Source organism: Heliconius melpomene, chromosome 19 (genome assembly GCF_056956725.1).
Source record: "Heliconius melpomene rosina isolate 202511_hmr_F chromosome 19, ASM5695672v1, whole genome shotgun sequence".
Taxonomy (NCBI): Eukaryota; Metazoa; Arthropoda; class Insecta; order Lepidoptera; family Nymphalidae; genus Heliconius; species Heliconius melpomene.
In genome coordinates this window covers 6218051-6232172 of record NC_140407.1, presented here as the reverse complement: position 1 = coordinate 6232172, position 14122 = coordinate 6218051, and the positions used below count along the sequence as shown (strand labels likewise).

Sequence of the window (14122 nt, the reverse complement as noted above, 5' to 3'; positions counted from 1 at the left end):
TTGCATTTTAATATATTAATAATAATTTTACCGTTGTAGTGCAGTGGATAAAGGAATTACAAGAAGAAACGCTGGTTCAAATCGTTCTATGTTTCGAATTTGGTATTAAATTTCAATAATCTCTTAGTTCTGGTCCAATTAATACACATTTTTATTGAATTAAATAACTGTATGATTATATGTATATTTTATAATAAAAATATACTCAGATTTAAAAAATACTTAAATCAGATTTTACAAAAATCTTAATTAATTTGAGTTACTTTTCGTTTTTAATATTACTATGACATTTTATTAACTTTCATGAAATAATAAACAAACTTTTAAATCATCAGATATTTACAGGCCACTTATATTGTACATAGTTTTTTGTTAGTTAGCTTTTGCCAAAATCTCAACAATTATATAAAATAACCGATAACTATACACTTTATTTTTACTTTTTTTATCGGTATAAAAATATATTTTTGCTTCAATAAAAATATGTAAAAATCTAAATCTAAAAAAATAAAAATATATATAATATACAAAAATTAAACTATCTATCCTGTATAATATAAAAAGGATTGTATATTTATAATACATTAGAAAACCGACCACAAGACTTTCAAACAAGATCACAAGGGAATTGTCTGCGATGCAAGAGATTGAGAAGCTTATTTAACGTTTATTAAACATTTTGATTTTGCTCTTCGTTATTATTATAGGTAGATTTTTGTAAGATTATTTTTTCTTATCATAAACGCATACTATGTATTTTAGTAAAGGTTTTTTTTTCTAAATACTTCATATATTTTGCTAATGGTAATAAATTGTAAATATTCTCTATACAATATAAATATGCAGTTACAAATTCTATCAACCATGGTAAAATCAAGAAAGTTTATATATAAAATTTGATGAATAAAAACATTTACAGAACAGTAATATTTAAAACATAATTATAAATATATACTTTTATAAAAAATATAAAATGACTAGAAAAATATAAAATTACTAACTTTATAAATAGCTCAAATATTGGCAAATACTTCAAGAATCTTAACTAGACCCACGGTATTCTGTCAAATGCAATACATTATAGTAAATTACTTAATGCATCGACCTATAAAAGATTTAACGCACTCACACACGCACCAGGCCACGCCCTACGGCCCCTTTGTTCTACGCCACACATGCGCAAAACGCGCCTGTGAGGGTTAACCGAATGATATATACAGGCAATTTTTCTTAGTTTCTCCTTTTATTTATTTTGTATTGGACCACTATCTTTTACATGGGTTACTTTGATCTAATAAGATTTTTACTTTAAAATTCAGTCTTTATACTAGATATATTTGAATAATTTCAATTTTTGTGTATATTTATAAAAGAATCTTTATATAATATATAAAATATATATTCTTCATTTACATTTCAATATCTGTGTCACATTTTCACAGTTACTTAAACATCTAAGATTTTAGAGTACAAAAGAGAACGGCAATTACAATTATTACAAATTGACGGGAACCAACTTTTCCTTTCCCATTACAGATTGACAATAGCTCCTCCATTTCCTTTCCACTTAGGGGAGGGGGTAGGGGGTGGTTTCACCCCTACGGCGTAGCATAAATAGCGATGTGAGGCTGTAAAGCCAGCATTCGCCTTCAGCCTTCCGCGACGGACGGTCGTGCTGCCTTCAATATGTAATCGCTTTCTCAAAACCTAGTTAGTTTAACTATACGTATCATGTATTTTGTATAGAAATATTTGGTGCTCAATAAAATAAAGAGTATTTTTATATGAAAACTTTAGTATAGGGTAGTCAATTTTTTTGGTGAACTTCAAGATGAATTTCATAGGTAAGTTGATTTTTCTCTTATACTATTTTTAACTTTTTTCTTAATTTCTGAAAATAGAAATAATTTAATGATAGTTTTATTGATTCAGGATATTTTTATATGGCTATTATTCTTAAATTCAAAAAGCTTAGTTAGTAATAGTTGTTAAATTTAAATTTCAAGCATAAATTCAATATTTTTGATAGTTATAAGAAAAAGCTTCAAAATATATTTTTTTAAATAAGAATCACAATAATTATTATCCAATAATAATGTAAACCAATGTAAACCTAAACCAATAATACAATATTTCATTTAATTTTCATAATATAAGCCACCCAATTGTAAAATTTTTAAAACATTTTCTGATAACCAATTCATACATATACAATATATATAATATATATGTATATATATTGATAAAATATATAACGTCCGTACGTAAATCCCAGCACATTCATTTAATAGCTCTGCAATGCAGCGTTTATAAAGGCACGGCTTGAAATATTTCTAATAACCATATAACATTTTTTCAAAAGTTCCTTTCAAAATTAACTTTTAGTCTACGCTAGCTTACCGTAAAACTTGGAACGACACTCTAAAGACAGAATTTATTTAACAATAGCCTTATTTGGACCGAATAATATTTTTCTGTAGAATAGTGAAGCAAATATAATATTCATCTTTGCTTTTACTTTTTTTTTCTCTTACAAGTCAAGTCGACGGCCTAAAACACAGTATAAAGAAAACATAGTGACATAGCTCTCTAATTTGCTTATATTTGAGGATTTATTAAGGAAAGTTTGCAAAAAATAACTTGCCTAAACAAATCCGAATTGGCACTAGTCGATTGTAAAACTCAGCTCCATAAAGCAAAAAACCTTAGAAATATAAGTATTTAATATAAATCGTCTCACACACTAAGCTCGTATAATATTTTATTAAGCGAATGCCCTATTTAAGCGGTAGGTTACGCGGCGTAACCTACTTGGCTACTCTCCAAAAGGGCAGGAAATACGCATTTTATGAATTAAACTTTTAATTTTTTTTGGTTCATATTATACTAGAATTATTATATAACTTCACATTTTATCTTTCGAGCTTTAAACTTCTGAAAAGAAGGAAAATGAATTTTCTTCTTTGTATTTGTTTATTTTTTGGTCCACGTTTAGCAAGCAAATGAATTTACATTTTTATAAATAAAAAATGATCAATGCATATTTCAATAATTATTTCTTATATTGGTTCCTGAGAGATACTCAAAAATACTAATATTTCTTTGTAACATTTCATATATCTATTAAAATTTTAATTATTTGGCATAGCGTCTGACAGTTAGTACGATGGTTATGGGTTCGATTCCCATTCGGGATGAATTATTTCCCTTTTCTGGTTCTGGCAAGTAGATAAAGCGTGGCGTTAAGTTTCACCATTCAACACACTATCTTAGGCTACTCTGCTATATGCAGGATTCAGAGAAAAGTTTTTAAAAGAACTACATCGATACCAGCAATATTTTATACAAAAATTTATAAGTCTCCATTTTACAAAATCGGTTAATCGAATAGCACTTTAAAAATATCCTACTTAAACGAACGTGCACTTTACAGGGGTAGTTCATAATTTAGAATTTGGAAGGCAGCCAAAACCTAGATTTGTTAGTCCCTAGATAGAAATACTAGCATCGTTTTCGACGTTACACTCGTACGTTTTACAAAAGTTTAGTATTTATGTAAATCTCTCTCTCTGTATTTAAATCTCTCTTTATTTTATTATCTGTGTGATGAATAAAGAATTAATTGACACGTCACTAATACTAGTCGTCATAAACTTAAAGATGTATAATGAATCCAGTTTTTCCAACAAAATTCTAAGAAATTTTCTCTTACTGCTCCCCTACATTCCAAATAATAGAAATAATAACATTAAATTGTTTGTAGAAAAAAATTCTAAACTACCCTAGAGTGTATTAAAAGTTTTTCTTAAAGAAATTATTAAGTAAAGTAAAAATTAAAAAGTTTCATTGAAACTGTTAGACAAATCTCAAGCGTACAAACTAAATTATATATTTTTAACAACTTACGCGGCGATAGTGGCGCAGTGGGGCAGAGTCTGACTGGAAGCGCGATTATTATGAGGAATTAATGTAATAAAATTAGACTGTTAATTAAAAATTATTTTAATTAGACCCTTAGATATTAGTTTCTTTATGATATGAATAGTCGAAAACTATCAAGGATGTCTAAATATAAGATAATTGATTTTACTAAAATTACGAGCTATGTATACGCTTTAAAGTACAAAATGACTTGGAAAGTGGAGAGCGAAGTATCTTAACACTACTTTTCCTCTGCCTACCCTGTCAAACGCATACAGCATGAAGCTGGAAAAAAATATTATGGCAATTTTAACGATTCTTCCCCTAACACTTGGAGTAGAGAAATATTGCGTTTTCACATAAAATAGTTTATAGCACAGTGCGAGCAGTATCAATTACACAAGAGGCGTCTTAGTGAGGGACAGCGATTCCCTTTTAGGTGGATGCGATTTACTAGTTATGTATCTAGGTATATCTTACGACATATATAGTAATATGTAATAGTTACATATAGTTATATATTTACATATGTATGTCTAGTTAGATATACACTTTTTATCCTTACGTTGTATCCTGTACAGAGCAAGATAGGCAAGGAATCCTGGGAGCCTAGAGTTGAGACACTCCGTTCTTTTTATCTAAAAGACTTCTGTACTTCCGTATTTTTTTTTAGATTTTTTATCTAAAAAAAAATACGGAAGTACATTTTGTTTTGCATCTTTCGAAAGAAAATGGTTGAACTAAAAATATTTATAATTTTTCATAATAATCTTATAAAATCTTATCAGGTTCTCCTGTAAAATTGTTACCTACAAAATTTACTGCTACTTTGAACTGTAATAAGCTTTACTGAAAAATAATTACTGTAAAGTACTCTAAATAAATGCTGTATAATTAAACATTATGGCCGCGTCATAAACATTGAAAATGTATTAAATTTAAATTCATTTGATCGTTTATAGTGCGGCCGTAAAACAAAGTGGCTTTACTAATTGATAAATTTATATATTACTATGTAGTATGTATGTATATTGAAGGCAGTTGATCTGTAAATTTGACGGCTATGGATTCGATTCCCACTTGGGGTAATGGTTTATTTTCATTTCCTCACTACAAAGTGCTTAGTTCAATTCCACGAAAATTTTATGGTGCGTGAAAAACGGAATTTGGAACTCTAGGTTCCCTCTGCCTACCTTATTATATGAAGGATACGGTGTAAACGCATCCGTAGTGTAAAAAATAAAAGTAATATTAATTATATAAACAAAATTTTAAGTAATAATCCTTAGTACTTAATAAATAAGCTAATAACTAGTACATTTAGAGTAAAACGACAATAACGCTGTGTCTAGATCGCAGGCGAACGACCAGTTTAATGGGAAAGACCTAATTCCGTTCTTATTGCCGCGTTTGTTAAACGATAAATAACGTGAAGCTTTCACGCTATTTGGTTTTACATTTTTCCTGAATTTTCAAGAGCAAGTAATATATTGAGATGAATGCTTTCTTAGGAGTTTGTCTTAAGAGTACATTTTTCTCCTATTAAGACAAGGCACGGCGTTGAACTTCGCCAATTAACAGACGGAGATGACAGCGTGCAGCTAAATACACACAATGTACATAAATTTATATATAGAAATTATATTGCAAGATTCAAAAAAAATTGCACCATTCTTGTATATTTTGTTTTATATAGAATAAGTTTTCCAATATACAATAGAAGAAAAGAAAATAGGAAACCGTCTGCCTTTACTTTTGTAATATAATTTCGTCCCAAGGTTATTACGGAACCTTTACTGAGTTACACTGTGTATGTACTTTAGAACTCTATCTATATTCTGTTATTCTAATAAGAAATTTTTTGCTATTTTGTTGATAGTTGTCGGTCCGACTCCTACTTAGAGGAATTGTATATATTTATTGTATATTTAGCTTCACGATAGATAGGCTAAAGGAATATAGTGTTAAGACACTCCGTTCCCCGAGCACCGCTCAAATTTTAAGACATTGCGAGTTGAATGGCAAAACTCAACCCGCATCTTTTCTGGTTACCAGAAAGAGAAAATGAAAAAAAAAACATCATCACGGAGCCTAACTCCAAACATTTGTAATAGAAACCTAAAACCTTAAATAAGACTATTCTCATTTAAAAAGAAATAAATTACACAAGTTTATTAGACATCTCTACATATTTATACGTTTCTTAGTACATTAAGGTTCACGTGAGGGCTAGGAACGTTCACTCATTTGCATTCGCGTCGCGTGACCCGGTACCTATTGCTAGAGGTATATAGGTGTATGGCTTCATACGCATTACTTTATTATATAATCCCTATATAGTGGTAGAACCACCTTAAGTTTGTATTTTGTACGAAAAATGGCATTTTTAACCGACTTTAAAAATAGTGATATAAGTCATTTATTGTACCTATTTTATAAATATTTCCTATAGGAAAATGATTGCATATATATTATAAGCATTTTCCCGAAACAATTAAGTTATAATTGGAAAGAAATTTATTAATTAAATCCTAGCTATATTAATATGATTATTTATAAATTGGTTATAATTAAACGAATATCTCAAGAGATTTTTCCTTGAAAACATAGATATATTTAATAATATCATGAAAAACAGCGTTTCAAAGCAACACACTCGATGTGACAACATTATAAGCCTGAAAAAGGTAACGAAAACAAACCAAAAGCCATTTTGAAGAAGTGCCAAGAAAATATTTATGAGAATTCAGATTATACGGTTACTTTAGAAAAATACACCTTGTTTGGTACATTTTGATCTTTATCATGTGTTTTTCAAAATTCACCTTTCAATATCATTAAGGTTTCCGCTCGCTTTATTTTTCTTCGGTTTGTGATCTTTTTTGAATAGAAATTTATACTTTTAGTTTTAGTCTTTCTTTTACTAGCGACTTCAATAATTTCAAAAGTGCTAGGTGTAATTCTGACCGCAGGAACATAGGTTTACTTTGAAACAATTACAGCTTTCCTTACAGCCTTTTTCAAATAAAATATTCAACAGAAAAATAACTTTATAATTTAAATCAGTAGTCCAACCAAATACTCTCTTAATATATTATTAAATATACATATGAATAATGTGTATTTATATCTCTTTTATAATGAAGTTTACGCAAAAATTCAAGTAGTAAATAACTAATACTGTTTACCTATTCAAAATCGCCGCCTTTTTGGTTAGCAGATCTAGAAAAAATCATTCTCCCGAGTGCAGATCGAACCTACATCCATTGCATTTACAGCCAGATGCTGTCCCTGCGCCACGACACCCTCAAATCATTTTAAATAACATAATTATAACAAATTATAATCATATAATCTGTCTGTACATAAGTCCATACTACATATAATTAATGAGATTTTTACTTACACTAAAGACAAAGAAGCCATATGTTTGTATGGCGTCCATTTCTTAACCCTACATAACTGGGTCAAACCTCCATTTGTGAACTCGTACCAGATTTCGATATATTTTTGTATGTTCTTGTTTATATTTGGCCAAATGTAGGCGTTAAGTAACACTATTTTCCAATTTCTGTCTTTTTCGAAATATTTCAGTTTGCTAGCGGAAGTCGAAAGTTTTATTATTGTGATAAAAGAAAGCAAGTTTACAAAATATTTCAACCTGTTCATGTCAGTGTAAAAATGCTTTACTTTATAAATATTATTCTACAGTAAAAGTCACCAGTCACGCCATCTTACAAGGAAGTCAGTACATGCAGTGAAAAATTATGAATACATTTGTATATTATCTTGATATAAATATGTATGTACAAACATATCTAAGACTAATCGTCGCGCGCTACTTTATTTGTGTGGAACTTAAGAAATAAAAATGGAAAATTCCATTTTCCCAATTTATAGGGATTTCGAGAAATCCTCTCTTACAGCTCCCCTACACTCCCTAACCTTAGTTAGACCAAATTTTTAAGTACACTAGTTTCCTGTATGTTGTCTATCAATCACACGGCACGGAAGAGTTTTGTAATATTATACAGATTATTTTTCACGTTTTATTCTGCATACGGCAAGGTAGGTAGATTTAATAGAAGAGTAACACTCCGCTCTCCACTTTCCCCTCAAAATCACACTATATGTTGAGTGGTGAAATTCAACGCCGAAGTTAGTCGTAATAGATTTTGTTTTTTGGCTGTAGTCTTAGTACTGTCTAAATATTTCAAATTTTCTCTATAGAGAACTAAAAAAAACCTTTATTAAATCGAAGCTAAAATACAATAATTAAAAGTTAGAAACAAGTTTCAATTTGAAGATTCAAACGCGATTGCTCGGTCAGGTTCAATTAACAAATCAATCTTCCATACATTCAGTTAACTTGATTGAATGTCCCCCACTAGCCTAGAAGAGAGCTTTGAAATAAAACAACGAACTTTGGTACAAATTATTATTATGTTTTTCCGACATATAGCAGAGCAGGAACTACTCTAGTGTCAAAACACTATTTCTCCATTTTTTACTCAATTTTAAAACATTACGTGTTTCAGAGTAGGCAGAAGGAGTTTAGTGTTTACTCCGTTCTCATTATCCGCCCGAATTTTCGAGACATTTCGTATTGAATGACAGAACTCTACGCTGCGTTTTATCTTATTTCCACGAGTGGGAATCGAATACACAACTGTTACCGCCACAACGGTCTCACAGATAAAGAAAACTGAACAATTTTCCATAATATAATAGTCAACGGATAGTGTTAACATTAGAGTTGTCTCTAACTTCCCTAGTAGTGTGAATCTTATTTTTTTTCTATTTCTTATACATGCGGAAAAAAAATAAGATGATGCCCTGAAGAGAGATGCCCTGCTATAGCAGGGTACGCAAATGAAACCTGATGTTAAGACATTACGTTCCCCACGCACCACCCAATTTTTGAGACATTTCGTATTGAGAAACTGTTGTTTTAGTATTTTTAATATTTTTTCACTTATGTATTATATCATATTATAGGTTCTGTAACCTAGATCCGGAGTGACAGTTAATTTTATTAAATTCAATAAAAAGCTATGAGAGAGTACTGCGGCCGCGCGCCGCGTCGCGTCGGGACTTTAATTAACTTCTCGAGTATCCGGTTTCAGTAATTTCAGACGGGATCAATTTTTTACAGCACTTAATAAAGTCGTGCTTACAAGTGTTTTTTGATATTTCCCTAAGCTCTTTTTTTTAATTGTTAAGTAAAAAAAAATGTTTATATATATTTTTTCATTTGTTATTTCATTGAGGCACAGCGTTTAGCTAAAAAACTTAAAGGTTGTGAATTCGATTCCCACTTGAGGAATAGAGTATTTTTATTTTCTGGGAACAAGACAAAGCGTAAAGTTCAGTTCCACCATTCACAATGTCATGAAAATTGAGCTAAAATAAAGTAGGGAAAAAAGAGAAAATAAAGTAGGGAATGAAATATCTTAAAACTTTATTCCTTCTGCCTATCCTGCAATACAGGATAAGGCGTTAAGCTGTTTTGTTAAGCTGTTTTGATTATTATAATCATTATTTCTTCGCAAGCCTGCATTATGTGTTTACCATCTGTACTTACCTTATACCTTTTTGGTATGTGCCTCTATACAACCTAACATTGACGAAATAATTTTCTGCTCAATTGGCATCCTCGAAATAATTAAAAAACTGAACTTAAATTATATGCTAGTGATAATTCTTCACAACAACCTTCTTCTTTTGTTGTCTTCTTTTTTTGTTATGATTACATACATACAAATATCACACAAATACAAATTCTTTTAAAAATAATTTTTCATAAAAATATTTTTCGTATACATACATCTGTACATACCTACAAATAAAAATTCCATTACTTCACTTACAGTTTTGTGAACTCTATTTCCTATTAAGCCACACATATGTATGTAATAATCAAATATATTACGGTAACAGAAATTCTCTTTAGGGGGTCGAATAAATAATTCCAACCCCTCTTACCAGGTATTATTGAATTTACGAAATATCTTAGGAAAGTAAAGCTTTATACCAATTTGAGGTACGATGGTCGTTTATGGAAAATTATATGTTTTTAAGGCTTTTATATAAAATATTTATTTTATTTGAGGCCGTCGTAGCGCAGCGGCACAAGGGTGGGACTGTAACGCGACGGTTGTAAGTTCGATCCCCACAAATATTATTTACGTTTATATATATTACGTTTATATACATATACGTTTTAAATATATATACGTTTTAAATATTTATTTACGTTTATATTTTCACTACTTCACTCTGGTATCGAGGGCTAAGAACGGCGTTTTGTTCTGCCACTCTGTTGATTTTGAAGGCATTGCGTGTTCGCAATGCCTTCAATTTCGTCATTTCGTCATTTCGTGTTGAATGACAGAACTCTACGCTGCGCTTTATCTTATTTCCACGAGTGGGAATCGAATACACAACTGTTACCGCCACAAAGGTCTCACAGATAAACAAAACTGAACAATTTTCCCTAATATAACAGTCAACGGATAGTGTTAACATTAGAGTTGTCTCTAACTTCCCTAGTAGTGTGAATCTTATTTTTTTTCTATTTCTTATACATGCGGAAAAAAAATAAGATGATGCCCTGAAGAGAGATGCCCTGCTATAGCAGGGTACGCAAATGAAACCTGATGTTAAGACATTACGTTCCCCACGCACCACCCAATTTTTGAGACATTTCGTATTGAGAAACTGTTGTTTTAGTATTTTTAATATTTTTTCACTTATGTATTATATCATATTATAGGTTCTGTAACCTAGATCCGGAGTGACAGTTAATTTTATTAAATTCAATAAAAAGCTATGAGAGAGTACTGCGGCCGCGCGCCGCGTCGCGTCGGGACTTTAATTAACTTCTCGAGTATCCGGTTTCAGTAATTTCAGACGGGATCAATTTTTTACAGCACTTAATAAAGTCGTGCTTACAAGTGTTTTTTGATATTTCCCTAAGCTCTTTTTTTTAATTGTTAAGTAAAAAAAAATGTTTATATATATTTTTTCATTTGTTATTTCATTGAGGCACAGCGTTTAGCTAAAAAACTTAAAGGTTGTGAATTCGATTCCCACTTGAGGAATAGAGTATTTTTATTTTCTGGGAACAAGACAAAGCGTAAAGTTCAGTTCCACCATTCACAATGTCATGAAAATTGAGCTAAAATAAAGTAGGGAAAAAAGAGAAAATAAAGTAGGGAATGAAATATCTTAAAACTTTATTCCTTCTGCCTATCCTGCAATACAGGATAAGGCGTTAAGCTGTTTTGTTAAGCTGTTTTGATTATTATAATCATTATTTCTTCGCAAGCCTGCATTATGTGTTTACCATCTGTACTTACCTTATACCTTTTTGGTATGTGCCTCTATACAACCTAACATTGACGAAATAATTTTCTGCTCAATTGGCATCCTCGAAATAATTAAAAAACTGAACTTAAATTATATGCTAGTGATAATTCTTCACAACAACCTTCTTCTTTTGTTGTCTTCTTTTTTTGTTATGATTACATACATACAAATATCACACAAATACAAATTCTTTTAAAAATAATTTTTCATAAAAATATTTTTCGTATACATACATCTGTACATACCTACAAATAAAAATTCCATTACTTCACTTACAGTTTTGTGAACTCTATTTCCTATTAAGCCACACATATGTATGTAATAATCAAATATATTACGGTAACAGAAATTCTCTTTAGGGGGTCGAATAAATAATTCCAACCCCTCTTACCAGGTATTATTGAATTTACGAAATATCTTAGGAAAGTAAAGCTTTATACCAATTTGAGGTACGATGGTCGTTTATGGAAAATTATATGTTTTTAAGGCTTTTATATAAAATATTTATTTTATTTGAGGCCGTCGTAGCGCAGCGGCACAAGGGTGGGACTGTAACGCGACGGTTGTAAGTTCGATCCCCACAAATATTATTTACGTTTATATATATTACGTTTATATACATATACGTTTTAAATATATATACGTTTTAAATATTTATTTACGTTTATATTTTCACTACTTCACTCTGGTATCGAGGGCTAAGAACGGCGTTTTGTTCTGCCACTCTGTTGATTTTGAAGGCATTGCGTGTTCGCAATGCCTTCAAAATTCGGCAGAAAATGGAAAACGGAAAGTCTTAACACTTCCCCTCTGCCTACCCTGCTGTGGCGGGATACTTTTTTTTTTAAATTAAAGATATAACATATAAAGGTTAAGTAAAACACGGCGTTGAAAACCGCCAAGTCTTGGCTAGGTTCTCTTTACTGATTGATGAAAGCTAAATTAAACTTCACATACGTTATACAATACTCATAGTATAAATACAAAAGAGAGATGGTTTCAAAATTATTATTCAGGTTGCGACATGGCAGATTAGATATTTGGCGTCGTGCCACGAGGAGCTTGCCGCAGTAGCAGTGTAGTGGTTGTGCGGGGAATTTATGCTCTTTATAGAGACTATAAAACAATGTAACCTTATATACGGGTGGAATTGATGGAAAATTATGTCTATCTATGAAGATTTCCTTTTTATTTTTTGAGGCCATGGTGGCCCAGTGGCAGCGTCAGACTGTAAGGGCGATGGTCGTGGGCTTGATACTCACCCGGGAGAATGATTATATTTCATTAATTTTCATTTCTCCGCTCTGGTAGATAAAATGCCAGGTTGAATTTCATTACACAATAGGTATGCAATATCTTGAAAATTGGGAAACGGAATGTTTTAACCTTAGGTTCCCTCTCCTTACACTGATATGTGCAATTTTTTTTATATTATTTTGCTTGGCTTATTATATAAGAAACTTTTTCAAATGTGAATTATATTTTGTTTTTTTTTTCGCAAATCTTACGGGTACGGGGAGAAACAGTATTTTTTTCGTTTTACACAAACGGAGTTACGGGCTACGATGAATCTATCATATTTTATGTTGGCATATTTCCTTATTTGTTACTTTGTAAAAATAAATTAATCAATCACAGTACGCTTCAAAACTTATTACATACATTATTCAGGACAAATTTGAACTTCCAAAACAATATTTCAAAACAAATCTAAACAATGCGGGGAATCCCGTAACTGTAGTAGCACGTAGCGCTACGTGCTACAGCGCCGCTACGGCGTAGCACGACTAAATAAAATGACTTTCATACGTTTCTCGGATACACCAATTGAGGGGATTCAATTCAGTTCAGAAACAAAATGAAATGAGAGCGAACTTTTCTGAATTTATCTCGCTGTTGGAATTTGACAATTGAAATTAAATATTTCTCGTGGAATTTTTCCGCTAGAGAAAAGTGATTCTAAAGGACGTGGATGTGAATTAATATACCCGAATATGAATGAACTTGATTATTATAGTAGCAACGGTTTACTAAACCAAAGATAAGCAAGAAAACTAAACCACCCTAATATACCCTGTATAAAAATATTTTTTATTCAGTGGAAATCCAATCTACAACAGTTGTGCCCCCCACGTTATTCTCATATAAAGTAATAATAAGTACATTTATTACAAATTAATAGAATAATGAAAGAATGCTTAATCTTTTCCATAAGTCGGCAAAGCGAATGAGTAATACAGCCTACCGAGGGTTATTATTAGATTGATCGATAAGCTAGTTACTGACTCGTGAACTATTTAAACTGACGGAAGCACTTAAGTTACGTGCAAGTATATCGATGTGGCTTATCTACACATATTTTTTAAACTATTTTGCAGAAAACGAATGTAATGCGTGAAAAAATTATATGATCATAAAATGATAAAAAAGTTATAGTCCCAAGTTTTCTTGAAGACCACCCACTTTTGCAATATCTTTATCTTTTGTCTGTTTCAAAGGCAGAGCCAATTTATATCCTTACTTAATGATAACCAAGACCACTAAGAAAGGAAAGAAGCCAGCTTTGTCTTCTTACGGGTGTGAAGAAATCAAAATAATTAATCCCCGAATGGGAAGAAGACAGTTCCAGTTGAACCAACTGGAATCGAATCTATAACCACCTATTATCACCTACTTTCCTTCTACGCTACTATCAACAATTTCTTATATTAAAAGTAATTTATAATTCACAATATCTTAATTAAGCCAACACTCCATACATTGTTATACCACAATGGCTATTAATTGGAGAATGTAAACATATCATAAATTATTTTTATATGAACATATA

General features: G+C 30.9%; 1 protein-coding gene across 3 annotated transcripts in view; it reads left to right on the top strand.

The window, feature by feature from the left end:
* Positions 1-14122, top strand: part of cpx (synaptic transmission protein complexin) — a 174334-nt gene that overhangs the window by 137010 nt on the left and 23202 nt on the right. The window contains exon 1 of one of the 3 annotated variants that reach the window (XM_085203147.1): positions 1644-1844. The exons of the other annotated variants lie outside the window; for them this stretch is intronic. Within the exon in view, the coding sequence (XP_085059273.1) occupies positions 1832-1844 (13 nt within the window). The 5' untranslated portion in view covers positions 1644-1831. Of the gene's footprint in view, positions 1-1643; positions 1845-14122 lie in introns of those variants that run through there. 3 annotated transcript variants of the gene reach the window in all.